The 21066-nt window shown below is 51.7% G+C and overlaps 2 protein-coding genes across 14 annotated transcripts in view; one reads left to right on the top strand and one right to left on the bottom strand.

Moving 5' to 3' along the window:
- ZNF106 (zinc finger protein 106) overlaps positions 1-4395 on the top strand; it is a 59676-nt gene extending 55281 nt beyond the window's left edge. For 9 of the 10 annotated variants that reach the window (XM_036298882.1, XM_036298863.1, XM_036298800.1 and 6 more), the window contains 2 exons: positions 69-215; positions 692-4395. In XM_036298882.1, the coding sequence (XP_036154775.1) occupies positions 69-215; positions 692-748 (204 nt within the window). In that variant the 3' untranslated portion in view covers positions 749-4395. The remainder of the gene's footprint in view (positions 1-68; positions 216-691) is intronic. The other variant, XR_004966026.1, reaches the window with a different exon arrangement.
- A 429-nt stretch (positions 4396-4824) lies between these two features.
- Positions 4825-21066, bottom strand: part of CAPN3 (calpain 3) — a 51057-nt gene continuing 34815 nt past the window's right edge. For 2 of the 4 annotated variants that reach the window (XM_036298768.1, XM_036298775.1), the window contains 14 exons: positions 19101-19178; positions 18149-18309; positions 16228-16397; positions 15879-15890; positions 15016-15224; positions 14226-14262; positions 8079-8156; positions 7655-7712; positions 7504-7568; positions 6972-7040; positions 6802-6880; positions 6470-6586; positions 6147-6205; positions 4825-5809 (listed from right to left, as the gene is read on the bottom strand). In XM_036298768.1, coding sequence (XP_036154661.1) covers positions 5783-5809; positions 6147-6205; positions 6470-6586; positions 6802-6880; positions 6972-7040; positions 7504-7568; positions 7655-7712; positions 8079-8156; positions 14226-14262; positions 15016-15224; positions 15879-15890; positions 16228-16397; positions 18149-18309; positions 19101-19178 — 1219 coding nt within the window. In that variant the 3' untranslated portion in view covers positions 4825-5782. Of the gene's footprint in view, positions 5810-6146; positions 6206-6469; positions 6587-6801; positions 6881-6971; positions 7041-7503; positions 7569-7654; positions 7713-8078; positions 8157-9088; positions 9203-12035; positions 12054-14225; positions 14263-15015; positions 15225-15878; positions 15891-16227; positions 16398-18148; positions 18310-19100; positions 19179-21066 lie in introns of all 4 variants that reach the window. The other 2 variants (XM_036298750.1, XM_036298759.1) reach the window with 2 other exon arrangements.

Here is a 21066-nt window from a genome sequence, read left to right as displayed (position 1 = left end):
CAAATAGGAATGGTCTATTTGCATGTTTCTGGTATCCTTTTTAACTTTTTCATTCTATTTCTCTCCAGTGGCATGGTTGCTCTCTGATATTTGGCGTTGTAGATCACTTAAAACAACATTTGCTGACTGACCATACAAATCCAAACTTTCAGACTCTGAAATGTCGCTGGAAGAACTGTGATGCTTTTTTTACTGCTAGGAAAGGATCCAAACAGGTACATTGGGATTTGAGGTCAACCTGAGTTCATTTGACCCCTGGGAGCAGGGTTTGGAAACCTTTTGCCTCATTAGAATGTTCAGAATTATAATAAACTGGAGGCCCGATGCATGAAATTCGTGCAAGAGTAGGCCTTCCTTCCTCCACCTGCCCCCACCAGCTTCCCTCTGGCACTCAGGACCCAGGCTTCCCTCACAGCCCCAGCTTCGTCCAGAAGGTTGTCTGGAAGGACGTCCAGTCTAATTAGCATATTACGCTTTTATTATTATAGATAGGGAGAGCCGAGGGCTTTTTCTTTTTATTATTACTCATAGACTTGAGAGATAGCATAATGAGGTTTCAAATGAAGAATGCTGGGTCCTAACTGCCTTTCATGTGTAGATCATAGAATGTACCCAGGAAGCTCTCCTTGCGTGGGAGTTTGTCTTTTCCTGCCAACTTCTCTCTCATGGGCCCTTTTCCCTTTATTCCTAGGACGCTACAGGACACATTGAACGACATGCTGAGGATGAAAGTAAAGTTGATTCATGAAGTTTTTCGCCTCCCATGTTGGGAAGTCATTAGCTGAACGAATTTCACATTGGCCCCTCACACTGGCCACTGTCCTCCCTTCCCCTGTGAAGCGGGGAAGGAGAAAGTGATTACCAATCAGACTTACCACTAGGGTAAGTCTGAGCAGCTCTGTGGGATGATAGGTTACACTTTAAGATCTTGCTGGAGGTTTGTCAGATTTTAAGGAATCATACTCCTGGGACAGCGTGGCATATGGTAATCTATGCTACTGGTGTTCTCCAGATGTTTATTAAAGATGCAGATCTGAATTGGTTACCTGATTTGACCCTAATCATGTTGTTTTACTGATTTCAGTTTGTGATTTTTACTTTCTGTTCTTGTGATGGTTTAAACTTGTAGTCAAGCTTTAAGTACCAGTTTTTTCAAATGCTAGATTTTTAGGATCAGTTTTAATTTTTCTGCTTGTAATAACTGGGTATTTAAATTGGAAGCAAATAGTTTTCTTCTTAAAAATTATGTTTAGTGTGTGTCAGTATTCTTTTGCTTTGTAGATGACAGAGCTGGCTTTAAATGTAAAGGAAGACAGTAGATTTTTAGCAGCTAGAGTGACTGCTCAGCTGACTATTTTAGGAGTTGATACAGCAGATCACACAATGGCAAGTCCTTACGGACAGTGCTCCCCGAAGACCCTCTCTGCAAGGTTTGCTGGAGTGCTTGGCTCAGGGCAGCACACAGGCCTACTGTCCACGTGAAGTGGTGCTGTGAGACCTGGGCATCACTGCTGCAGGGGTGGCCGGGCTGTTTGACCTGGAGGTGCAGCCTTGACCTCCCTTTGCAGTTTCTGACTCCAGGCTGCTGTGGGATTGAAGCCTACAGAATGCGTTGCACTCACCTGCAGCCCCCAAGATAGGGGAGTTAGGATAAAGCACCTGAATTCAGTTTTTAGGGCCTCAGCAGGCTTCTTAGAAACTGATTTCTAAAACCACTGTCTTGCCCTCACCTCTCCACTAGTTGGGAAGAAAGAGTGGAATCTGGTGAAGTTAAAGACCACCTGTCCATGGAGAGCAGCCACATTAGCAAAGCCTTAGTGAGACTGCGTGGCTTGGGCTTTTCTCCGGACTCCGAAGAGAAGCTGTAGACGTGTTGCTTTCCATTCTTTTGTTTCTGGGTTCACTTTGAAAGGTTCTTCGGGGAGATAGAGGAAGGGAGAGCAGCACGGTGCACACAGCCACGCTTCGGGATGCGGCCCCTACTCTGTTCTAGGAGTGCAGAGCACCCAGGCTTCTCCCTCTCCTGTCGCTGCGCACATCTGCTCACCTGCCTCCTTCACTCTGGCTCTAGGGCAGGAGGACTCCACTGGGGATTCATGGACAGGTTTCAGGAGGGTGTGCGAACCCCCTGAAATTGTATGCAAGACGAAGTATGTGTCCTTTTTCCCAGGGAAGGCTCTAATGATTTTTACTGGATCCAAAAGATTAAGACCTACTAAAGGAGCTACTACTAGATAATGAATGGCCCCACAAGCTATTTACTTCTGTCTTTGTGAATGGGAAAACTTTTTTGTTAACCACACTATTGAGGTTTACATGACACTTGAGAGAGACCTGAGTTAATCCTATTGTATCAAGACTATTTGTGCTGTTTCTCTATGAGATTATGAAGCTTTTCCCACCTCTCACCCCCATTTCCAGTACAGGTGACCAGAGAAGCCAGGCTGTTCTGTGGGTTTGGGAATGGTAAATTCCCAGGAAAGCGAATTTGGACTTATTGCCAAACCTGGCATTTTTCTCTGGGTAGTGAAGCAGCATTTCTCAGATGGCTGGGGAGTGTGCCAAGAAAGTCTTGCATGCACTGGTGCACAGGTGTCTTTCTGTCCTGCCTGAGGACGTGTCTGCAAAGACAAGAGTGGTGAAGCACCTTTGTAGGGCAGTTGCTGGGCAAGTGAGGGGAACCTTTGCAGGTAGAGTTAGTGAGAACCAGTTTGGGTTTCACTTTGGTGGAATTGTGCACAGTCTGCCTGCCTTTGTGTATATGAATAATCCTTGTACATGTGTACACGGATGGGCACCTGTACTTGGAATACTTTTCCTCATTTCGTAGAAATGTCCTTTGAAGCAGTAGCAATAATGTTTTTGTTTTAAAGATGTGTAAAATTTAACATCAGGGTAGTGTGTTATCCTAAACACACTGTTCTAGCTCTGTTTAGAAATAAATGCACCATAAACATCTTGGCTGCTTATGTATGCTTATTGCTTTCAAGTGTCTTGAAAGTTATGCAGAATTTTGGCCATTTTTAAGTCTTCTTTGATGTCCTGACTGATTCTAGCCCTCTGTCGCCCTCAGAGAAGAGCTGTCAGGGGTTTGCATAAACTCTGGTATTTAGTACTTTATGAAGAAAGGAAACCGTTCCATGACCTGACAGAACCTGACATTTCTTATCAGGAATCGGAGGCCATTTTTTAGAACGTTGTTTTTTAATTATGTGTGCCTACTTCTAACGGCTAGAAGCCGAGGAAACCCTGGTATAAATCCTTTTGTGTGCATGTGCTAGTGTTTTAATGGCGGTTTATTCAGATATAATATCAGTCACTTCAAGTTTTATCCTAAAGTTTTAATCAGGTTCAAAATGTATTTTGGCATACGTTTCTACCCGGTTAAACACAATGCGAACAAAACTCTTAAGAGCAAAGAATTAATTTTGATCTGATGCTACTTGAAGAGAACATTATTGCTGCCACACTCCTGCTTTTGTGGGGAGAAGTTTTTTCTGTCTCAGAAGAGTTAGCAATTGAGTGTTTAGCTCCTGACCTACCTATAAGTTATAGGCAAAATCATTGCTGTTTAAGTGATTATTTGCTTAACAAAGGTTTCTTTGTTTTTGTTTTTTGGGGGTCTTGGGTAGATTATACAGTGGACAACTTTAGTGACTAGGTATGTGGATGGTTTGGTGGGAGTAGGTGTACAACATTTAGTGGAATGGTATGGTATGTTTTATGGAAGAGAATTCATTGGAGGGGAGATCAAAGTATATTGCGATGTGACAGATTTTGTTCTTGTTGCCTAAAGGAGAGCTTTCAGAATTGCTGTGAAGGCCAGGCCTGCCACATTGATGATAGTGATCTCGTCCCTGCTCCACATCATCAGGACCCTCAGGATGGCAAAGGAGCTGTCTAAGGACTAGGAATAGGAGCTGTGGTGGCGATTTGGTTATACTGAGTCCCTCCCATATGCCAGTGGATGTGAAATGATGATGTAAACCACACCTACTGCTTATCAGACATTAATCCCTAACCTCACCTCCAACTCCCAGGTATGGGGCCCTGCTGGGCCACATGCACTAAAATTTCCCATGTTTGCTCTGAATTCAAGGTAGTAGCCCAGTGGGATTGGGAAAGAGGGGAGTCAAAGAGGAAAGGCTATTGAAGATCTTCCTGCCTAAGAGGAACACATGCCCTAGAGCTGCTCTAGCATGCCTGGTATTTGAATTTTTTATATTGAATATGGATTAGAAAACTGAAATCAGATGACATTTGACTGCAAAAATGTTTATAAGCAAATAGCTTAGCCTTCTTACATTTTGGTATAAACCTGTGAACTTCATAACTTTGTAAAAGCAAGATACAAAGCAAATACAAGAGGAAAATAAAGTACTTTTACAAATTGTTTACTTTTGCTACCTTATCTGCACATTCCTAGCCAACCCCTTCTTTTCCATGTTGGTATAGAGACTAAGAAGAAAATTGGGTGGAAAACACAAGATGGTATAGATAAGCCACAGACCATGGGCCAGATAAGTTTGTCGAGGTCAATTAATTAATGGAGGAGCTAAGATTAAAAACTACATTTCTGCTCCATTATACTTAGACTAGAGGTCTGGTGCATGGATTTGTGCACTGGTGGGGTCCCTTGGCCTGGCCTGCACCCTCTTGCAATCCAGGACCCCTTGGGGGATGTTGGAGAGCCGGTTTCCACCTGATCCCTGCAGGCCAGGCCGAGGGACCCCACCGGTGCATGATCGGGGCCAGGAAGGACCGCTGGAGGGCTCCAGGGCGTGTCCAGCCCATCTCACCCAGTCCGGATAGGCTGGACCCCAGCAACAAGCTAACCTACCAGTCAGAGCATCTGCCTCCTGGTGGTCAGTGTGCACCATAGCAACTGGTCAAATGGTTGGATGGACAATTAGCATATAGGCTTTTATTATATAGGATAAGTGACCCTCCAATTATGGGTGACCCATTTATTCTTGTTCTGTATACCAAGAGCCATTCCCCTCCATTTCCTCATATATCTGAGTGATTTCTATGCCCAAGAAACACAAATAGGTATGATTAAAGTGGGATTCGGGGTTTATTTGTGTATGTGTGTGTTTTTCATTGTATAATGAAACTTGGGCTCTCTATACGTGAATGTAGGATTGGAAGCTATTCAGCCCATGGCTGATATCTAAATGTGAGAAAACAAAACACAATAGAACCTGCCTTTATTTAGATCTACTTTTTTTCAGAATGCAGCCAAACTTATGAGTCACAACCCACAGTATCCAGCTCTCTGTCACTGAGCTAGTTTCCTCCAGAGCAGGCCCATCGTGAAATAATCAGACAGAACCAGGGCTTGTTTGGTGATTGTCCAGTGGGTGGTAGAGGGATCCAGCACAGGAGGTACTGATTGCCATTGGCTAAGGCCTCTGTGAACAGCCCAGGGCACTGCCGCTAAGGAGAGCATGTGCTTCAGAGCTGAGGCTGCTCAGGTTCCAAGCAAATCTCCGCTGAGCTACAACTAGCTGAGGCAGACAGACACTTGCCACCAGTTAAAGGACAAAGTTCCTTAACTAAAGGGTTAGTTTGGGCATGACAGATGGACAGATGCCCTGAGGCTGAGTGGTAGTGAAGTAGAGGAGGAACAAGACCGATGAGGCTCCTGGAGGCCTGCTGGGGCGCCTGGAGGCCTGCTGGGGCGCCTGGAGGCAGTACCGCAACCTCTGAGGTAAGTGGTTCTAGTATTGGGTGAAACATCCTGAGTGATCCCCACGGCCTTGGCTGAGGCCAGCTTGGTTCAGGAATACATGGTGAGCTGCAGCCACTGAAAGAGGAAGTCCCAAGATCAGAATGCAGACAAGAACAGAGTCCAGCCCTCGGGCTCTCACAGGGTAGAAGATTTTATAGGAAGCAGCAGCATCCTCCCCCAGATCTCTCCTGGGAAGGTACATGTTTCCCAGCGTAAAGTCAATTTAGGAATGAGGACCCTTTGGTGTGTACATTCCCCACGAGCCACATTCCCCACTGCTTCCCTTTCTGTTCCTCTCCTACCCCATCCTTCCACACCACTGGGAAGTGAAGAGCCCCCTGGTCCAGTCTGCCTCATGGACTCCACCTTGAATTTTAAGGTACAAGGGGAGTGTACTCCTTGCAGGCTTTACCTCTAGAACGCTGAGTTTGATGATGCCGTCTCCGTCCTTGTCAAATGCATTAAAAGCTCCTGTGTGGAAGAAGGAATACAAGCTTCTGTGTGGAAGAAGGCCACAGGCTCGCTCTCCCTCTACTACTGTAACTTCTTCAGAGGACCATGTTCTGCCAGGGAGAGTGTCACCTATAGCCCTCCCTTTGCCAACCCATTCTGAGCCTAAAGAGGGCCTTCGCCTTTGTTCATCCCGGACAGAGTAGACGGGATGATCAGCCACAGCTCTCACTGTGGGAGGGGGCGGGAAGGGCACAGAAGAGCGGGGTAGGAGCCCCCACTTACTGAACATGCCCTCCAGCCTGACGAAGCAGCAGATGAAGCTGTCAAAGTCGATGTTCATGTATTTGTCTGCGTACCTCATGGTGATGATGTCGTAGAGCTGGCTGTTGAGGTGGAATCCTGTGGAGGGAGCACTTGAGAGGAGGAAGTAGAGCTGCATTCCTTAGGCCTGCATTCTATCGTCCCTGCCTCTTGGGGAAGGACCATGAGAAGCCCTTTCTCCTCCCTTTGTCCAGTAGCGCCCAGTGGCCTAGTCCTCGCTTCCCATTCCGGCTTCCACCAGCTCCAGTCCACATCCCCAGCCACCGCCGCCCCGCCACCCCCCTCCCCAGCACCTGCATCGTTGACTGCATTTCGCATCTCGTAGCTGTTGATGGTGCCAGACTGGTCTGTGTCGTAGCGCTTGAAAATTTTCTGGCAATAGGAAATTTGAGGTCAGTGGTTTCACACTAAACCCCAGGCTCAATCTCCTCCTTCACTCCCACACTTGGTTCTCTCTCCCCACCTGCCAGGCTTTGATCTTCTTCCAGAGGTGATGGAACTCTTGCAAGTTCAGTCTCCCAGAGCCATCTGTCTGGAGGAAGGTCAGGGCTACAGGGTACACATAGCAAAATCCTCTGGGATTGGGAGGGGGTTTCTAGAAGGCTCTGCAGGGAAGGTAGCCCCATAGGAAGGCTCTGCCCAGGATATGCTAGCCACTGTCCTGTATTAATGCCCTGTCCTGGTGCTTAACCCTCCCCTCCAAACTCCCCAATCAAAGGTAGTGTCTATGACCCAGGGAACCTGCCTCCTTGGCCAGGGACCAGCCAGAATCCCTGCCTGAGGTAAGAGCAGGACCCAGGGGCTGGTCACAACCAATGGCCTTCCCAACGTGTACCTCCTCCAACAGCCCCTTTCAGACCAGCAGCTGGAGGTTCTGACTCAGGACCTCCCTAAGCCTTTTCCTTGGGTGCGATTTTGGGCCCCTCTGCCTGACTGGGCACCCCTCATTGTTGCCCTGGCCCCCCGAGGGTTGGGAAGGGTGGCAGGAAGGATACATCCATGAGAGCAATCATGCTACGGCAGGACTCCAGCGTGAACCCTTGTGTCTTCAGGTCCTTATCTGGGAGGTATGGAGAAGAGGAGCTACTTTCAGATCACACACACACACCTGCCCATCATCCCGCACAGACAGCTTGAGCCACTCACGTTTGTTCACAACTGAGTTCAGGATATTCTTGAGCTCGTCTGCACAGACCTCCATGTCCTGAGCAGGAAGGGAGGGGAGTCACGTTCAAGAGAACAGAGCTGCTGGGCAGAGGCTTTGCAAAATGAATTCCGGCTGCCCCTGTCTGTACAGTCCCTGTCAGTGCTATTGCCATAGGGAAGCGGGGCTTTTTTGTGGAAGACGGACATTGCACCCGGGCTGTCAAGACTGCAGTGGGCAGCTCAGCCAAAAGGCCTCTGAGCCACCCCACGGGTGTGTTTGTCCAGAACTCAAGGACTTGACTTGGGGATGTCTGTGCTACCCACACATATCCCCTGTTTCCACCCAAATGACCTCTACTGAATGATGATGAAGTAACTGGTCGTGTGAGGAGTGTCTGTGGAAGTTGGAGTTGGAGGTACTCACATCACCCGCTATTTGCTTGAAAATGTTCTGGAAGTGCTGCTGCTCTTCAGTTTCCTTGTCAGTGTTGCCAGGCCGTGGCTGCGGAAGCACAAGGGAAAGCTGGCTCACGGGTGGGGGATGGACAGACCCTGAGGAAAGTCTCTTCGGGCCTAAAGGAGCCAGAGTGCGTACAACAGCCCCAAGGGGCAGCAGGAGCTGTGTACAGGGCAATGCGCCTTCCTGGTCAAACCTCGTGAGCAGGCATGAGAGTCATCTAGGCGCCAGCGACCCTTCACTCCATACCTCCCCGGCCCAGACACCCAGACAGGAGACTCAGCCGTGCAGACATGCAGACAGCCCCTGTGGTCCCTTTCCCCGTCCCCATCAGCTAGAGCCTCTCCACTGTTGTGAGCCTGAACATCCCAACCAATCGAGTCCCAGCAGGACACAGGGGGCCAGACCATTCTGACAACTCCCAGCTGCCTCTGTCAAGGCCCAGCCCTCAGAGGGCCTGTGCCACCCCTCCCGCCCCCCCCAGTGGAGGTGGCCCTGGATTGGTCTATGGGCCTTTGTCCCTTAGCCCCACCTCCACTAACCATTAGATGACACTTCTCCCCACTCCAGGCTAGCCCTCCCCTTGGCTCTGGAGGACTCGATATCTCTCATGTCAGCCCCTTTCCTGCTACTGAACCCCCTCCCCTGGTTACGAGCCCGAGGACACCAGGAAACAGGAGCTGTTCTGTCTCAGGCTCTGCTGCCCCCCTTCCCTCATCGTCCTGCTGGACAGGCCCCAGCAGGGAGCTCAGCCTGTCCTTCCCAGGCCTGGGACTGCCTGGATGTGGCTGCCAACCCCCAAGACAGCACCCCAAATTTTAGAAGAACTTGGTGAGGGAAAAAGGTCAGTGAGATAAATCCATCTGCTTGATGTTAAAGAGACACCCCACCCTTAGTCCCCTCCAACTTGAGCACCCCAAAAGCATAGAAGACCCCAGTGTGTGCTGGCCACCCCATTCATGCCGCATGCCCAGAACCTGTGGGGATTTCTCTGGCTTATCAGGGCCTGTTTTGTCTTTGCCCTCCTCTGCTTCCTGGTCCACACTCAGTTCCTTGTTGCTGTTTGCTCTGTCCGAAACGAAGATGATAGGCTGCAGAGGGGGGCAGGGGGGAGGGGCAGGAAGGAAGCCAGGGTTACAGGCTGAGGAGACAGGTGGGCAGCCTCCTCCGGAGCAGCTGGCCCAGCGAAGAGGGAATGAGCAGGTAGGAGCTCCTGAACCTCAGTCACTTCAAGCCCTATTTCGGCCACTAACAAGCCGTGGGGAAGATGCCAAGCCTCCCTGGACCTCAGCTCCTTAGCTGCTCATGATGAAGTTATGGGGGTTAAACACGGCAGTGAGCACATGTGAAAATGCTAAGACTGCCAAATGCAACATGATCTAGTGCAGTGGTTTTCAGATACTGTGATTTCCCTAGAAGCCCGGTGTATGTAAAGTCATTAAAAACAGAGCTTCTAAAACAAAACCAAACCAGAGCGTCTCTGCTTGATGAAGAGGGCAGAGTCTATTCCCTCGGTGCCCCTACACCACCAGGGCAGTTAACGCACCTCCAAGGAGCCGCTAGGAGTCTGCAGGGGACAGATTGAAAAAGGACTCTGATTAGTGGCATGGCCAGCGGGTGAGAGGTTAGAACATGGGGCTGGCCATCACATAGGAGAAATACCCTCTCGGGCTTCAGTTTACTTATCCATTATATGCGCAGTGAATCCTGCCCTACACTTCTCATGGGGCTCTTATGGGGGTCACCTGAGATACTGAATGAAAAAGTGGGCTGCAGAACATTTAAGATGCTACACAAGTATAAGGGATATTTTTCAAGACATGTTCATGCAAGCGAAGACGTTACGTGAGGGTGGAAAGCAGCTGCGTGCTGCGTCAGTCCTGGCTGGTGCTGTGCACCCTGCAGAAGCAGAGGAAGGCTGGGAGGTAGGACCCGTGGCTGCAGTGCACAGAGCAAGGAGGCGGACAGGAGCAGAACAGGAACCCCTGGTCTATGCATCCCATCTGCCTTTCCTGATGTTCATCTAGGAGAGCAAGAATGGACAGACCTAGGGACACAGCGCCCCCCCCCCCCCCCCCCAAGCTTTGGCTCTTAGCGGCCTCCAATGGCCCTGGCTTGCTTTGCCTTTTAAGCAAAGGGTCTTGCCCAAGCAACTGAAGTGTGTGGGGATCCCAGAGCATGGGAGTCAGTCTGAGGGGGCGTTTGTGGCCATGCCAGGCACATATCTTCAGGCCCAAGTGTGTATCCGGATGACACAGGCTTTGGTGTGTAAGAGGCCTGCACTAAAGAGAGGTGAGGGCAAGACACATGGGCTTTGGGCAGACAGATGTGATTTCCAGTTCCATTTTCCCTCTCGTCAGTTACATGTCCTTGGGCAAGTCGCTTCACTTCTCTGAATCTTTGTCCTCACCTATGAAAGGAATAGTGACAGCACCTACTTTGTAGATACTGTTGTGATCAAAAACTATGTTTGCCCCCAGCACGGTGCCTGATGCGCGGCAGGTGCTTGATGGATGTCAGCTCTGGTCTGCCCCAGCACCACTGCTTGGAGGACCTCGTGGATGGGTCCTTCCAGATGCTGTCATAAACACCAACCCCAAACATTGTCTGATGACCTGTGGCTATTGCTCAAAGATGTCCAAAGGTCAATCATTTCTGGATGATACTCTGGGCAGTCAAACCAAAGTTCTATCAGAGGCACTACTGCCCCGGAGGCCAGGGGAAGTGATGGGATAAGTGGAACAAGGATTGGTTGGGGGAGTTTGAGTTTGAATTTCAGTCCCAAAGGCACACAGAGGAAACGGTCCCTGGTCACAGGGGGAATGAAAGCTTTGGTCTGAAGCCCTTGAGATGCTCTTAGCCCCACGGTCACCATTAGCAACGGTGTCCTTACAGCAGAGTGATTGTAACCAGGAAACCCAGGAGGGGCCATCGCAGGCCCCAGTGAGTCAGGGTGACGCCCCAAGATCCCAGGAGGGAAAGGGGCCCAGGTAGGTAGCTCTCATTCCTTCCCCCCTGTAAGCCAGTGAGGTTGAGCAGCTCCTCTAGGGCTGTGAGGGTGGAGGCTCTCCCCCATCTGCCCTTTGCCCTCTGGACACAGGCAGCTCATAGAGTCTTTCAAGACCCATGTCTTAGAGGGGCCCTAGGTTCAGAGTGAGAGGCCATTGTCTAGAAGCGGCTTCCCCTGAATAAGGGCCCCGGAAGTGACGTAGCCCCTCTAGATACCCTCTCCCACCCCTTCCTGGAAGGCTGAGAAAAAAGGAGAAGTGGGGAGCAGGCAGGAAAAGGAAAGGAGGGGAGGAACTGGCCTGTCTACAGAGCAGGCAGCTGGCATCCGAGACCCTCACTCCCATGGGAACCCTCCCGTTATCTCACTGTGTGTACCTGAGGAATGGAACCCGTTGCCATTCCCCCGAAGAATCAAGCCGTGCTTAGCATTGCTGGGCCCACTTCTGAGATCGAGGGGCTCCTTTTGGTTTCTGCAAGACCCCCATGCCAGGCCCATTTTCACTGCCTCCCTCATGTGAGGGGCAGGCAGTCTAGCGTTGCTGCTTCAGAGCGCAGACTCTGCACCTGCCTGTGTGTGCTGACTGCCACTCACTGGCTCTGTGGCCTTGGGTAAGTCAGTCAGTCTGTCTGTACTGCTTCTTCCTCTGAAAAGGGGGATAATGATAGCACCACTCCCATAGGGTTGTTACAGACTGAGTTTATCCACAGAAAGCACCTGGGCGAGGGCCTGGCCCACAGCCTTCACTCAGAAGGTGTTAGCTCTCACTGCTCTGCACCCAGAGCTGCAGTGGGGAGGGAGGAGGTGGGGCAGCAGGGGAAGAGGTGAGGCTGGTGGGCGTGCATATGCACACACACACACACACACACGTGCACAAAAACTCCGTGCTGCCGACCCACTCACCCTGTGACACCCACCTTGGGTTTTTTCTTTTTCTGCACAAGGAAAGAAAACAGTACATGCAGATTAGGTGAAAAGCAAGTTTCCAGAGAATCCACTGGCCCTTGGCTTCCTGTGACCTTGTTCTGCACTTTGGGTGGGTTCTGGGGTCTAGAGATCCCGGTCACACGGAGCCCAAAGGGGCCCGGAGGGCGAAGGGAGAGGAGGCTTCTCCAGCCCGAGACTGGCAGCCGCTGCAGCTTCATTTCCATAGCTCCCTCTGTTATTGGACGCTGCTAAGGAAAGGGAGCTTCTACCTAATGTATTTTTTTAATGAAGGTGATGACTAAAACACCGAAAAGGTAGCTAGCCCACACTGGCCCCAGAATGAATTTTGTTTGATTTATAGAGTTTGGGGTTTTGTGTTGTTGTTGTTTTGTTTGTTTGTTTTTAAGCAAATACTTAACATGGGGAGACTTGGTGGAAACCCAGGTTTGGGGCTTCTTTTGTAAAATTAGGTCAGGCAGCCTGAGCCCCCTGTGGCCACCCTCTGGGAGAGCCGCTGCTCTGCACCCTCCCGGACGCCGCCATGCCTGTCAGCCCTCCAACACAGGAGCCAGGTGTCAGCTCTGAGCTGCAGGCCACTGCAGGGCACCCAAACCCTACGCCTGCTTGCTCTGCTCAGTTAGGTAACATGCAGCTGCCATGAGCTTTCGGGTTTGCAACTGCTGATGAACACTGTACATGATGACCAACGTCCAGAGGATAAGAATAGCGCCAAGTGCACTTCGTACTAAAAACAATGTCTGCGATCATCCAGCAGGCACTTGGAGATCTGGCCCCGGGACAGGGTCAGGATTAGAACCACGAATGTCATGCCCCAGCTGACAGTTCAGTGCAGCTTTTGCTGTGTCCTAATTGGTCCAGGACACACCCACAGAGCACAAGGGACTACTTACTAACCAGGACCCAAAGCCCCAAGGCAGCCACAGACTCCTCAACACAAGGGGACCCCAATATACACCAGCTTAGTGCTAACTCTGGCCTCCCACCCCGGACAGGTCTCAGCATGGCGCTGGGGGGAGGGCGCGTTCAGAGAATCCGGCTACGAGCCTTGCTTAGCTTAAGGGCTGTGTGAATTCCAGGGAGTCATTTAACTTTACTGAATCTCCGCTGCCTTACTTGCAAACCAGGGGTAATAACCTTATTACATCTGAGAAACCTTGCAAGGGTCAAGTGAGAGGACACACGTGAGAAGTACCTGGTGAAGTAGATAACACACGAATAACAACCACCATTTGAGGGCGCGGGCTGCGCCAGACACCTCACATACATGATCTCGTTGATTCAAACCTGACAAAAGCCTGGTCAGGCACCCATTTTAAAGAGCAGGAAATGGACTTGGAGGGTTTATGTGATTGTCCAGGTACTGGACCCAGGTTTTGATGCTGACTGCAGAGCTGTGTCCTTTTTTTCCTCTATGTGAGCTTGTGCCTCATAATCCAGTATCAGCTGCTGCTTATCATTGCTTCCTGTGGCTTTGGTCCCCTCCCCCCCCTTTTTTAAAATGTATTTTATTGATTTTTTACAGAGAAGAAGGGAGAGGGATAGAGAGTTAGAAACATCGATGAGAGAGACACATCCATCAGCTGCCTCCTGCACATCCCCTACCGGGGATGTGCCCACAACCAAGGTACATGCCCTTGGCCAGACTCGAACCTGGGACCATTCAGTCCGCAGGCCGACACTCTATCCACTGAGCCAAACCGGCCAGGGCCCCCTCCCCTTTTAATGGTTCAAACTCTCTTCCGTATTTCCTAGCCCCTGGACCAGGGTCCTCAAACTATGGCCCGCGGGCCACATGCAAATACAAATATTGTATTTGTTCCCGTTTTGTTTTTTTACTTCAAAATAAGATATGTGCAGTGTGCATAGGAATTTGTTCATAGTTTTTTTTTAAACTATAGTCCGGCCCTCCAACGGTCTGAGGGACAGTGAACTGGCCCCTTGTTTAAAAAGTTTGAGGACCCCTGCCCTGGACTGACGAAATAGGCCGGGACCACAAGGTCCATCCATTCTTTCTGGTCATGCCAAACAGAAGTTGCAGTAAGATGGAGTAATCGCTCCACACACCCCAGACTCCCATCTCCCTCTGCCAATATCCCCTCTCCCCTCGACTGCCCAGCTGTCCCCTGGACCTTCTCGTATCTAAGAGCTAAAACACTCACCACTGGCCGGTCCACGGAGATTGTATTTTCAACATCCCTGTGAGGAACACAAACATGGGGGCTCAGTGTCACCGGGAGCAGGTAGGAAGCACAGAGAGGATTTGCTCAGGTCATATGACTTCTCAGAGCTAAGTCGGGACTGAGCTCAAGAGAAGCCCCGGCACTAACACCCCGACCCCAGGAGCCAGTCCCACGCAGGCGCCATGCCTAGCGGCCAAGTGCAGACACACGGATTCTCGCTGGCTTTGCCGAGAGCTCCCCAAAGGCATGACCCAGCCACCTGCTCATAGACCTCTGCTTCTTTCAGGGACACAGACCAGCGTGGCAGGGCCCGGGAACACATCTGTGGTGGCCAAGAGGGCAGCATGTGGCCTTGCTGGCTTCCTTGGCTACCCTACCTAAAGGTTCAATTATCCCCAACAGCTCCTACTTTATTTTCTCTCCTTATCACTTATCAGACTCTAACATACTATATTATTTATATCTTTTCCTCTACCTTGTTGTCTTATGCTAGCATGTTACTCTCCATGAGGGCAGGGATTTATTTCTGTTCAGTTCACTGCTCTATCCTCAACATCTGTGGGATGACTGACTGACGAATGAATGAATGAATGAATGAATGAATGAAGAGGGAAGATGTGGCCAGTGGCTCAGAAGTGGAGGGAGAGGTGCAGCCTGGCCAGCCTGGCCCAGGACTCCTGGCGGAGCCAGTCCAGCAGCCTCGGGCCTCCAGGCTCTGGAGGGGGCCACGTGGGCTTCAGGGGCAGGTGGACAGTGGGCTGGGACTCACTCAGAGAGGTTCCTCTTCTCAGAGAAGACCCGGAGGATGAATTCTCCCTCCTGGTGGGGCTCGTAGGTGGAGGGCACGATGACGTACTCGCTGGGAGGCAGGCGGAAGCGCTCGGACACCTCCCGCATGTTGATGTAAGTCTTGCTCCTGGCCTTGGAGGCGTTGTACAGGAAGAAGTCCTTCTGAAGGTGCTGCTTGTTCCCGTGCATCTGAGGAGAGAAGAGCCCACCTGAGCCCCTCGGAAGGGAGGGGTGCCTGTCCTGCAGCCGTCCCCCCAGGGCTCCCTTCCCGACTCCCTGGTCACCCAGTGCAGTCATGACCTGTGAAATAGCTCAGTGCCCTGGGGCTCCCTACCCATTTCCTCTTCTTCTGTTGTGATTCAGAAGGTCAAGTCTATCATTCCCGCCCTCAGGATCACTTACCAGAAGCTCTGCTGGTCAACTCCCGTTGCCTCCAGGTCAGCGAAGGACCCCAGGAGGCAGGAGGGCCCTTAGCTGTGGTCCAAGGGAGGCAACTCCTCCATCCCAAAGAGGGCGGTCCCCCTTAGAATGTGTCTGTGTGACGATGGGCGAGTGTGTAATTGTGTGAGTATCAATGTATATGTGAGCAAGCGTGTGTATGAGTGTGAACAAGTGACCATGAATGCGTGAAAGCATGTGTGTGGCCGTCTCTGAGGGGAGGGCCACAGCGTGAGGGTGGTAGTCAGGAGGTCATGGCCCTGCTCTGGAGTTGAGGGACGCAGGCGAGGCCCTCTCCTATCATAGTCCTGCCCACACACCCCACCAGGAAGCTTCCCGAGGTGCCACAGCAGACACAGGCCCCAGGTAACGCTGCCCACAGCGGCTGGCGCTGCCCTTCTGTACCTCTTTGGGAACCTTGAGGAGAAACAGAAAAAGACGACACTCAGATTCTGTGGATCTCAGATCTGAATGGCGTCGAAAAGCATGTCGGAAGGGAACACGAGCAACTGTAGAGCGAATACATAAGCCTGACTCCCCATGGCCAGCCCTGGCCCCACTCCCCCTCCCCCACCCTGGTTTTTAGCCACTCCTTCACTCCTTCCAAATATCTAAGCGGTTCTGACACAGTGGGCCTGATGCCTGGAGTTCTGAGGGTCGCTGAGTGTTAGGGGAGCGGAGGACCTCTCTGTGAGCCCTGAGAGCCTCCCCCTGCCCCCCGAAGGTGTGTTTCTTGGGCCGAAGCTGGTCCTACCTCGTAAATGGCGAAGCCGATGGTGAAGAGGTTGGCCCCCAGCTTCCGGTCCTTCCGCCGGTTCTTCTGCATCAGGGCCACCAGGAAGCTGCAGACCACCTCTGCGTCCTCGGGGTCGTCGTCCTCCTCCAGGAGTTTCAGGCGGTACTGAGGGTTGGTCCAGAAAGTGTCTGTGCCCAGAAAGAAAGCGTGCACTCAGATCTGCCTCTGGGAGAAACGGGGGTGGTGGTGGGATGCGACACAGGGAACGTGTTTGTCTCCCACATCTAGGTGCTCAATGGATGTGAAGGAATGATCAGGCTTTGGTCTGTTATGGTGGTGGTGGTGGTGGGGGCGGCTGGAAACCTATACTTTCTACAGGTGGAGCTGCCCTGAGGGGCTGTGTGCCTCCTCCTTCGTCTCTGCACGTCCATCCTCGGTCTCTGCTGAGGGCTTTGCTTTGCTCACCTGTCCCTTCAATGTCGCTGGTTCCTGGGATGGGGCCCTAGACCCGTTCTCTCAGCTCACCATTGTGCCCCCCGGGCTGTCTTACCCACTTTCACTTTCTCACTGCCCTCCACGCACGGATGGTGCCTGAGCTCTAGGTCCCAGCCTCCATCTCTCTTTTGACTCCTTCCTTCCCTTCCTTCTACAAATACACACTGAGTACCTGTGTCTCTGCGTTCAGCTCTCTATTACACGTCTTCACTGGTGATTGTACTGGTGCCTCAGACTCTCCATGTGAAAGGGCGAGGACTACGCCTTCCATCTTACCCTGGGTTCTCCATTTTTGGGCAGAGCCATGTGCTCGGCAAGGCTTCTTCCTGGAAGCCCAAACCTCTTCTAGCCACACCCAGGATTTCTCTGGACTAACCAATGATAATCAAGGGAAGTGCACGCCATGGAGATGACCACATCCTGTGTAACGAGACACCGACTTGCGCCTGGCCAATCGGCGGGGCCCACAGTCCCCTCTCCTGCCCTTACTCCACCCCCCTATAAAACTCCTCTTCCCATCGGGCTAGGTCTCTCTCTGCCACCTGCTGCTATGCCAGTAAGGAGGGTAGGGGAGCCAGACCCGGGTTTGAATCAAAGACTCTTTGCTTTTGCATCGGACTCACTGGCTCCCTGGTGGGCCCTTGGGAATCTTGAAATCTGGGCATAACACCATGTCCCAAACTAAACGTCCCTCCCTACAAGCCCATAATCAACCCCACCAAAAACAAATGACACACCGTATTTTTTTTCTTGTGTTTCTGATGTATTGCACTGACACCATCCACTCATGCCCCAAGCTGGGAATCTTGAAGTCCTTCTTCATTCTTCCTTCCCCACATTACCCAGTCTCTTCTCCCCTCAGCCCTCTTCCCTGCACCTCTGCTCCCCTGACTTGGCCTAGGAGTTCATTATTTCTGACTTGAACTGTTGCAGTAGTTGCTAACTGGGCCCTCTAGTCCAGTGTTTCTCAACCTGTGGGTCGCGACCCCTTTGGCGGTCGAACGACCCTTTAACAGGGGTTGCCTAAGACCATCCTGCATATAGATATTTACATTACGATTCATAGCAGTAGCAACATTACAGTTATGAAGTAGCAACGAAAATAATTTTATGGTTGGGTTACAACCTGAGGAACTGTATTTAAAGGGCCAGAAGGTTGAGAACCACTGCCGAGTCCCATCCTCAGCAGTATGAGCACAATGTATGGTATTATTCTGATACAATGTCCTGTTTAAAAGTGTTTCCCAACCCCTTATTGCAAACTCCTCCGCATGGCAGTTCCCTTCCAGTAAAACAGGAAGGGCTTCCTAAGATAATGTATGTCTTCGGCTTAGAAACTGGGCAAATACTCGCTAATGTTATTCTACCTGGAGCTTGTTCTGCTTCGACGCCCCCCCCCCCCCTCCCCCGCGCTGACCCCCTCCCGGTGCAGAGCTGCTCCCACCTGGGAAGTTGCGGCAGCCGCCAGCAGAGCAGCCCCTCACCCAGCGGCCCTCATTCACGGACACCGTCCAGGTCTGAAGCGTGTCGGACTCCAGGGCATCAGCGGTGAGGTTGCAGATCTCCAGCTTTGTGAAATGGTAGACGAAATCGTCATAGGACATCCTGAGAGGTTGGGAGAAGAGAGAGAGACCCATATGGAGGCGTGGAAAGGTAAGATTCCTGGGCTAACACAGCCCAATAAAACGGTCCAGTAGAACTTGGTCACAGTCCCAGAAAGGACCCTGTCCACCCCTTTTTAGGGTAAACACTGTCCATTCCGGTGTGTCCGCCCCAAACTATCATCTCTTTCAGTAACGACTCGAACTCATGTGTCCTTCACGGCAGAGCTCAGCAGCAACGCAGTTCTCCAAAACTCACTGTGTGACCCTCGCTGGGACCCAGGCACCGTGCTAGTTATAAGAGAGAGTTGGGAAAGAACAACTAAGCAAGCAATTTCAAGGGTGGTAAGCATGACAAATAAATTCATTCCAGGCCTAAGGAAGACAAGGGGTTCCTGAAGAAAGTTCTCTGTCAGCTGAGACTGGAAGGCTGAGTAGAAGTGATCCGTGTGGAGGTGAGGGCATTGGGTGAGCAGAGTAAGTAGAGCTTCCCGGGCCCAGAAAACAGCTCTGGGAGGCTGGGGAGCAGGAGTCTGGAGCAGCATGCAAGGTGGAGGGGCACAGGCGAGGCAGGAGCGCCGTGATGCCGGCCTGGCCCCAGGCTCAGTCACCGCATTGACCTGGCCTGGGAGCTCCTCTCAGAACCTCATCCTTGCTGGGCCTCCAGCTGGAGGAGAACAGGGCCCAGATCCCCAAGGGCTGGAATCTGACGGCCTCTGTCTGGGAATTGAGGTTTGTGATTTCAGCTCCTGCCTCATCCCATACCTTTGGGGTCCTCCTTGGTCCTGGACTCACCAGAACTCGCCTTCCTCAGCGACCTCTTGCTGCAGACGGGCCTTCTCATCTTTGTCCACAAAGCTCCAGTCCTTCCAACTGGAGGGAAAAATGGAAGAATTATGGACAGGAGAAAGGAAGGCTTGATGTGGGTTGGGATAGGACAGTGGTCGGCAAACTGCAGCTCGTGAGCCACATGCGGCTCTTTGGCCCCGACTTCTATGCAATGGGCCACGAAGTTTCAATCGCACTGTACGTGCGCGCCCGCACATGCTATTTTGTGGAAGAGCCACACTCAAGGGGCCAAAGAGCCGCGTGTGGCTCGCGAGCCTCAGTTTGCCAACCACTGGGATAGGAGGTACCAGAGAGATATGAAAAAGTTCAAAGAGTAGCTTATCTCCAAATTGCAGCCAGGGTGAATCATCCACATGCAAATCTGACCTGATCCCCTCACTGTAAAACCCAGTAATTGTTTTCCACCAGCCTCAGGATGAAAACCAAACTCCTTCAATGGGCTGGTAAGGGCTTGACCCTTCTCTGGCTGAATCTTTTACTCCTCTGCATACTTTAAAGCTAGAAGTTGGGCTCTGGAAATAAATAAACTGAGAATCCAATTTAATAATACCAGGACCGCCTCAGCTTCTGTTTTCTCAGCAGCAAAAGGGGAAGGATTGCATCTCATCCACTCCCAGGGCTGCGATGAGCAGTACCTGAAATAATGCATACAAGACTGCAGAACAGTGCCTGTCCTCGGACAAGTGACCGAGTTACTAAGGGAAAGACCAGGCATGTAAGCACCCCCGGTCCCCTGCCAGCCCCGGAAACAGCCCAGCTTGTGTTTTTAAAGGCCGGGCAGTTTCGTACACTCTCTCCTGAAGAGGGAGGAAAAGAAGCACGTCTGTATTTCCGCCACACTGGGGAGAATGAAACCAAGCTGGGTTGACCCTGGGAAGGTAAGGGGTGAGGAAGTGCTTAGAAGCAGGGAATGCTGGAGGGGGAAGGGAGAGTCCTGAGACCAGAAGGAGGGACGCAGCGGGGAAGGGGAGTCTCCCTTTCAGTGACTGAGGGCTGAGGCCCCCCGGTCAGCAGTCCCTGCAGTGGAGGCCTCGGCAGGAAGAGGGTTAAGACAAGGGGTTCCTCAAGAAAGCTCCCTGTCAGCTGAGACTTGAGCCGAGTAGAAGTGATCCGTGTGGAGGTGAGGGCACTGGGTGAGCAGAGTTAGTAGAGCTTCCCCGGCTCAGAAACAGCTCTGCGAAGGCTGGACACCAAGCTCTGAGGCTGAAGAACACAGCGCGGGTCCCTATGGGAGACTTGGGCCAGTGGAGTACACAGCTGATGGGGCACCAAGATCCCAGAACTCACAGCCTGGTCCTAATGCCACTCCGTCCAGGCAGCCTTCTTGCACCTTCCTGTCCTACCCAAGCTGGGAGCGGGGTCCCTCTTTGTGACCCTTGCCATGGCACTTATCTCAGTGATTGTTAGTGTTTGTCCTTCCCACTGGACCTTAAAGCCTACAGGGCAGGGGCTGTGTCTCTGTGTTCATTTCTAAGTCCCTAGACAGCAGCATGGGCCCGGCATACACTCAGCCCTGAGGAAGGGAAAGAAACAGTGGGAGACAAGGACCAGCTCCATATCACAGTCTCTTGAGGGAGGCCTATCCCCAGGCTTACGCCCATGCCTGCCATTCAGTGGGCGCTCACTTACTTGCTAAGTCAATGAGTGGCTGAATGAACCAGTAATCGTGCCTGGGATGAGAGGTATGTCGAGGTAAGCACCGGGGCTGAGGAAGGGCCTGGCTGTGGTCTTCCTCCGTGGCTGAGCCCTGTTTCCCGCCCCCCCCACTCCCCCACCCCCCCACCCCCGTCAGAATAACAGGAGCACAGGGAACTGCCCTCCATTCCGTGAGACAGCCAGGACCCAGCGGCTGGGGTGGGACCATAAAGGCTTTGCACATGTTCGGGAGCCTTTATCACACATTATCCGTGTT

The sequence above is a fragment of the Myotis myotis genome, unplaced genomic scaffold, assembly GCF_014108235.1.
Source record: "Myotis myotis isolate mMyoMyo1 unplaced genomic scaffold, mMyoMyo1.p scaffold_m19_p_1, whole genome shotgun sequence".
Lineage (NCBI taxonomy): Eukaryota > Metazoa > Chordata > Mammalia > Chiroptera > Vespertilionidae > Myotis > Myotis myotis.
This window is presented reverse-complemented; position numbering and strand designations above follow the sequence as displayed.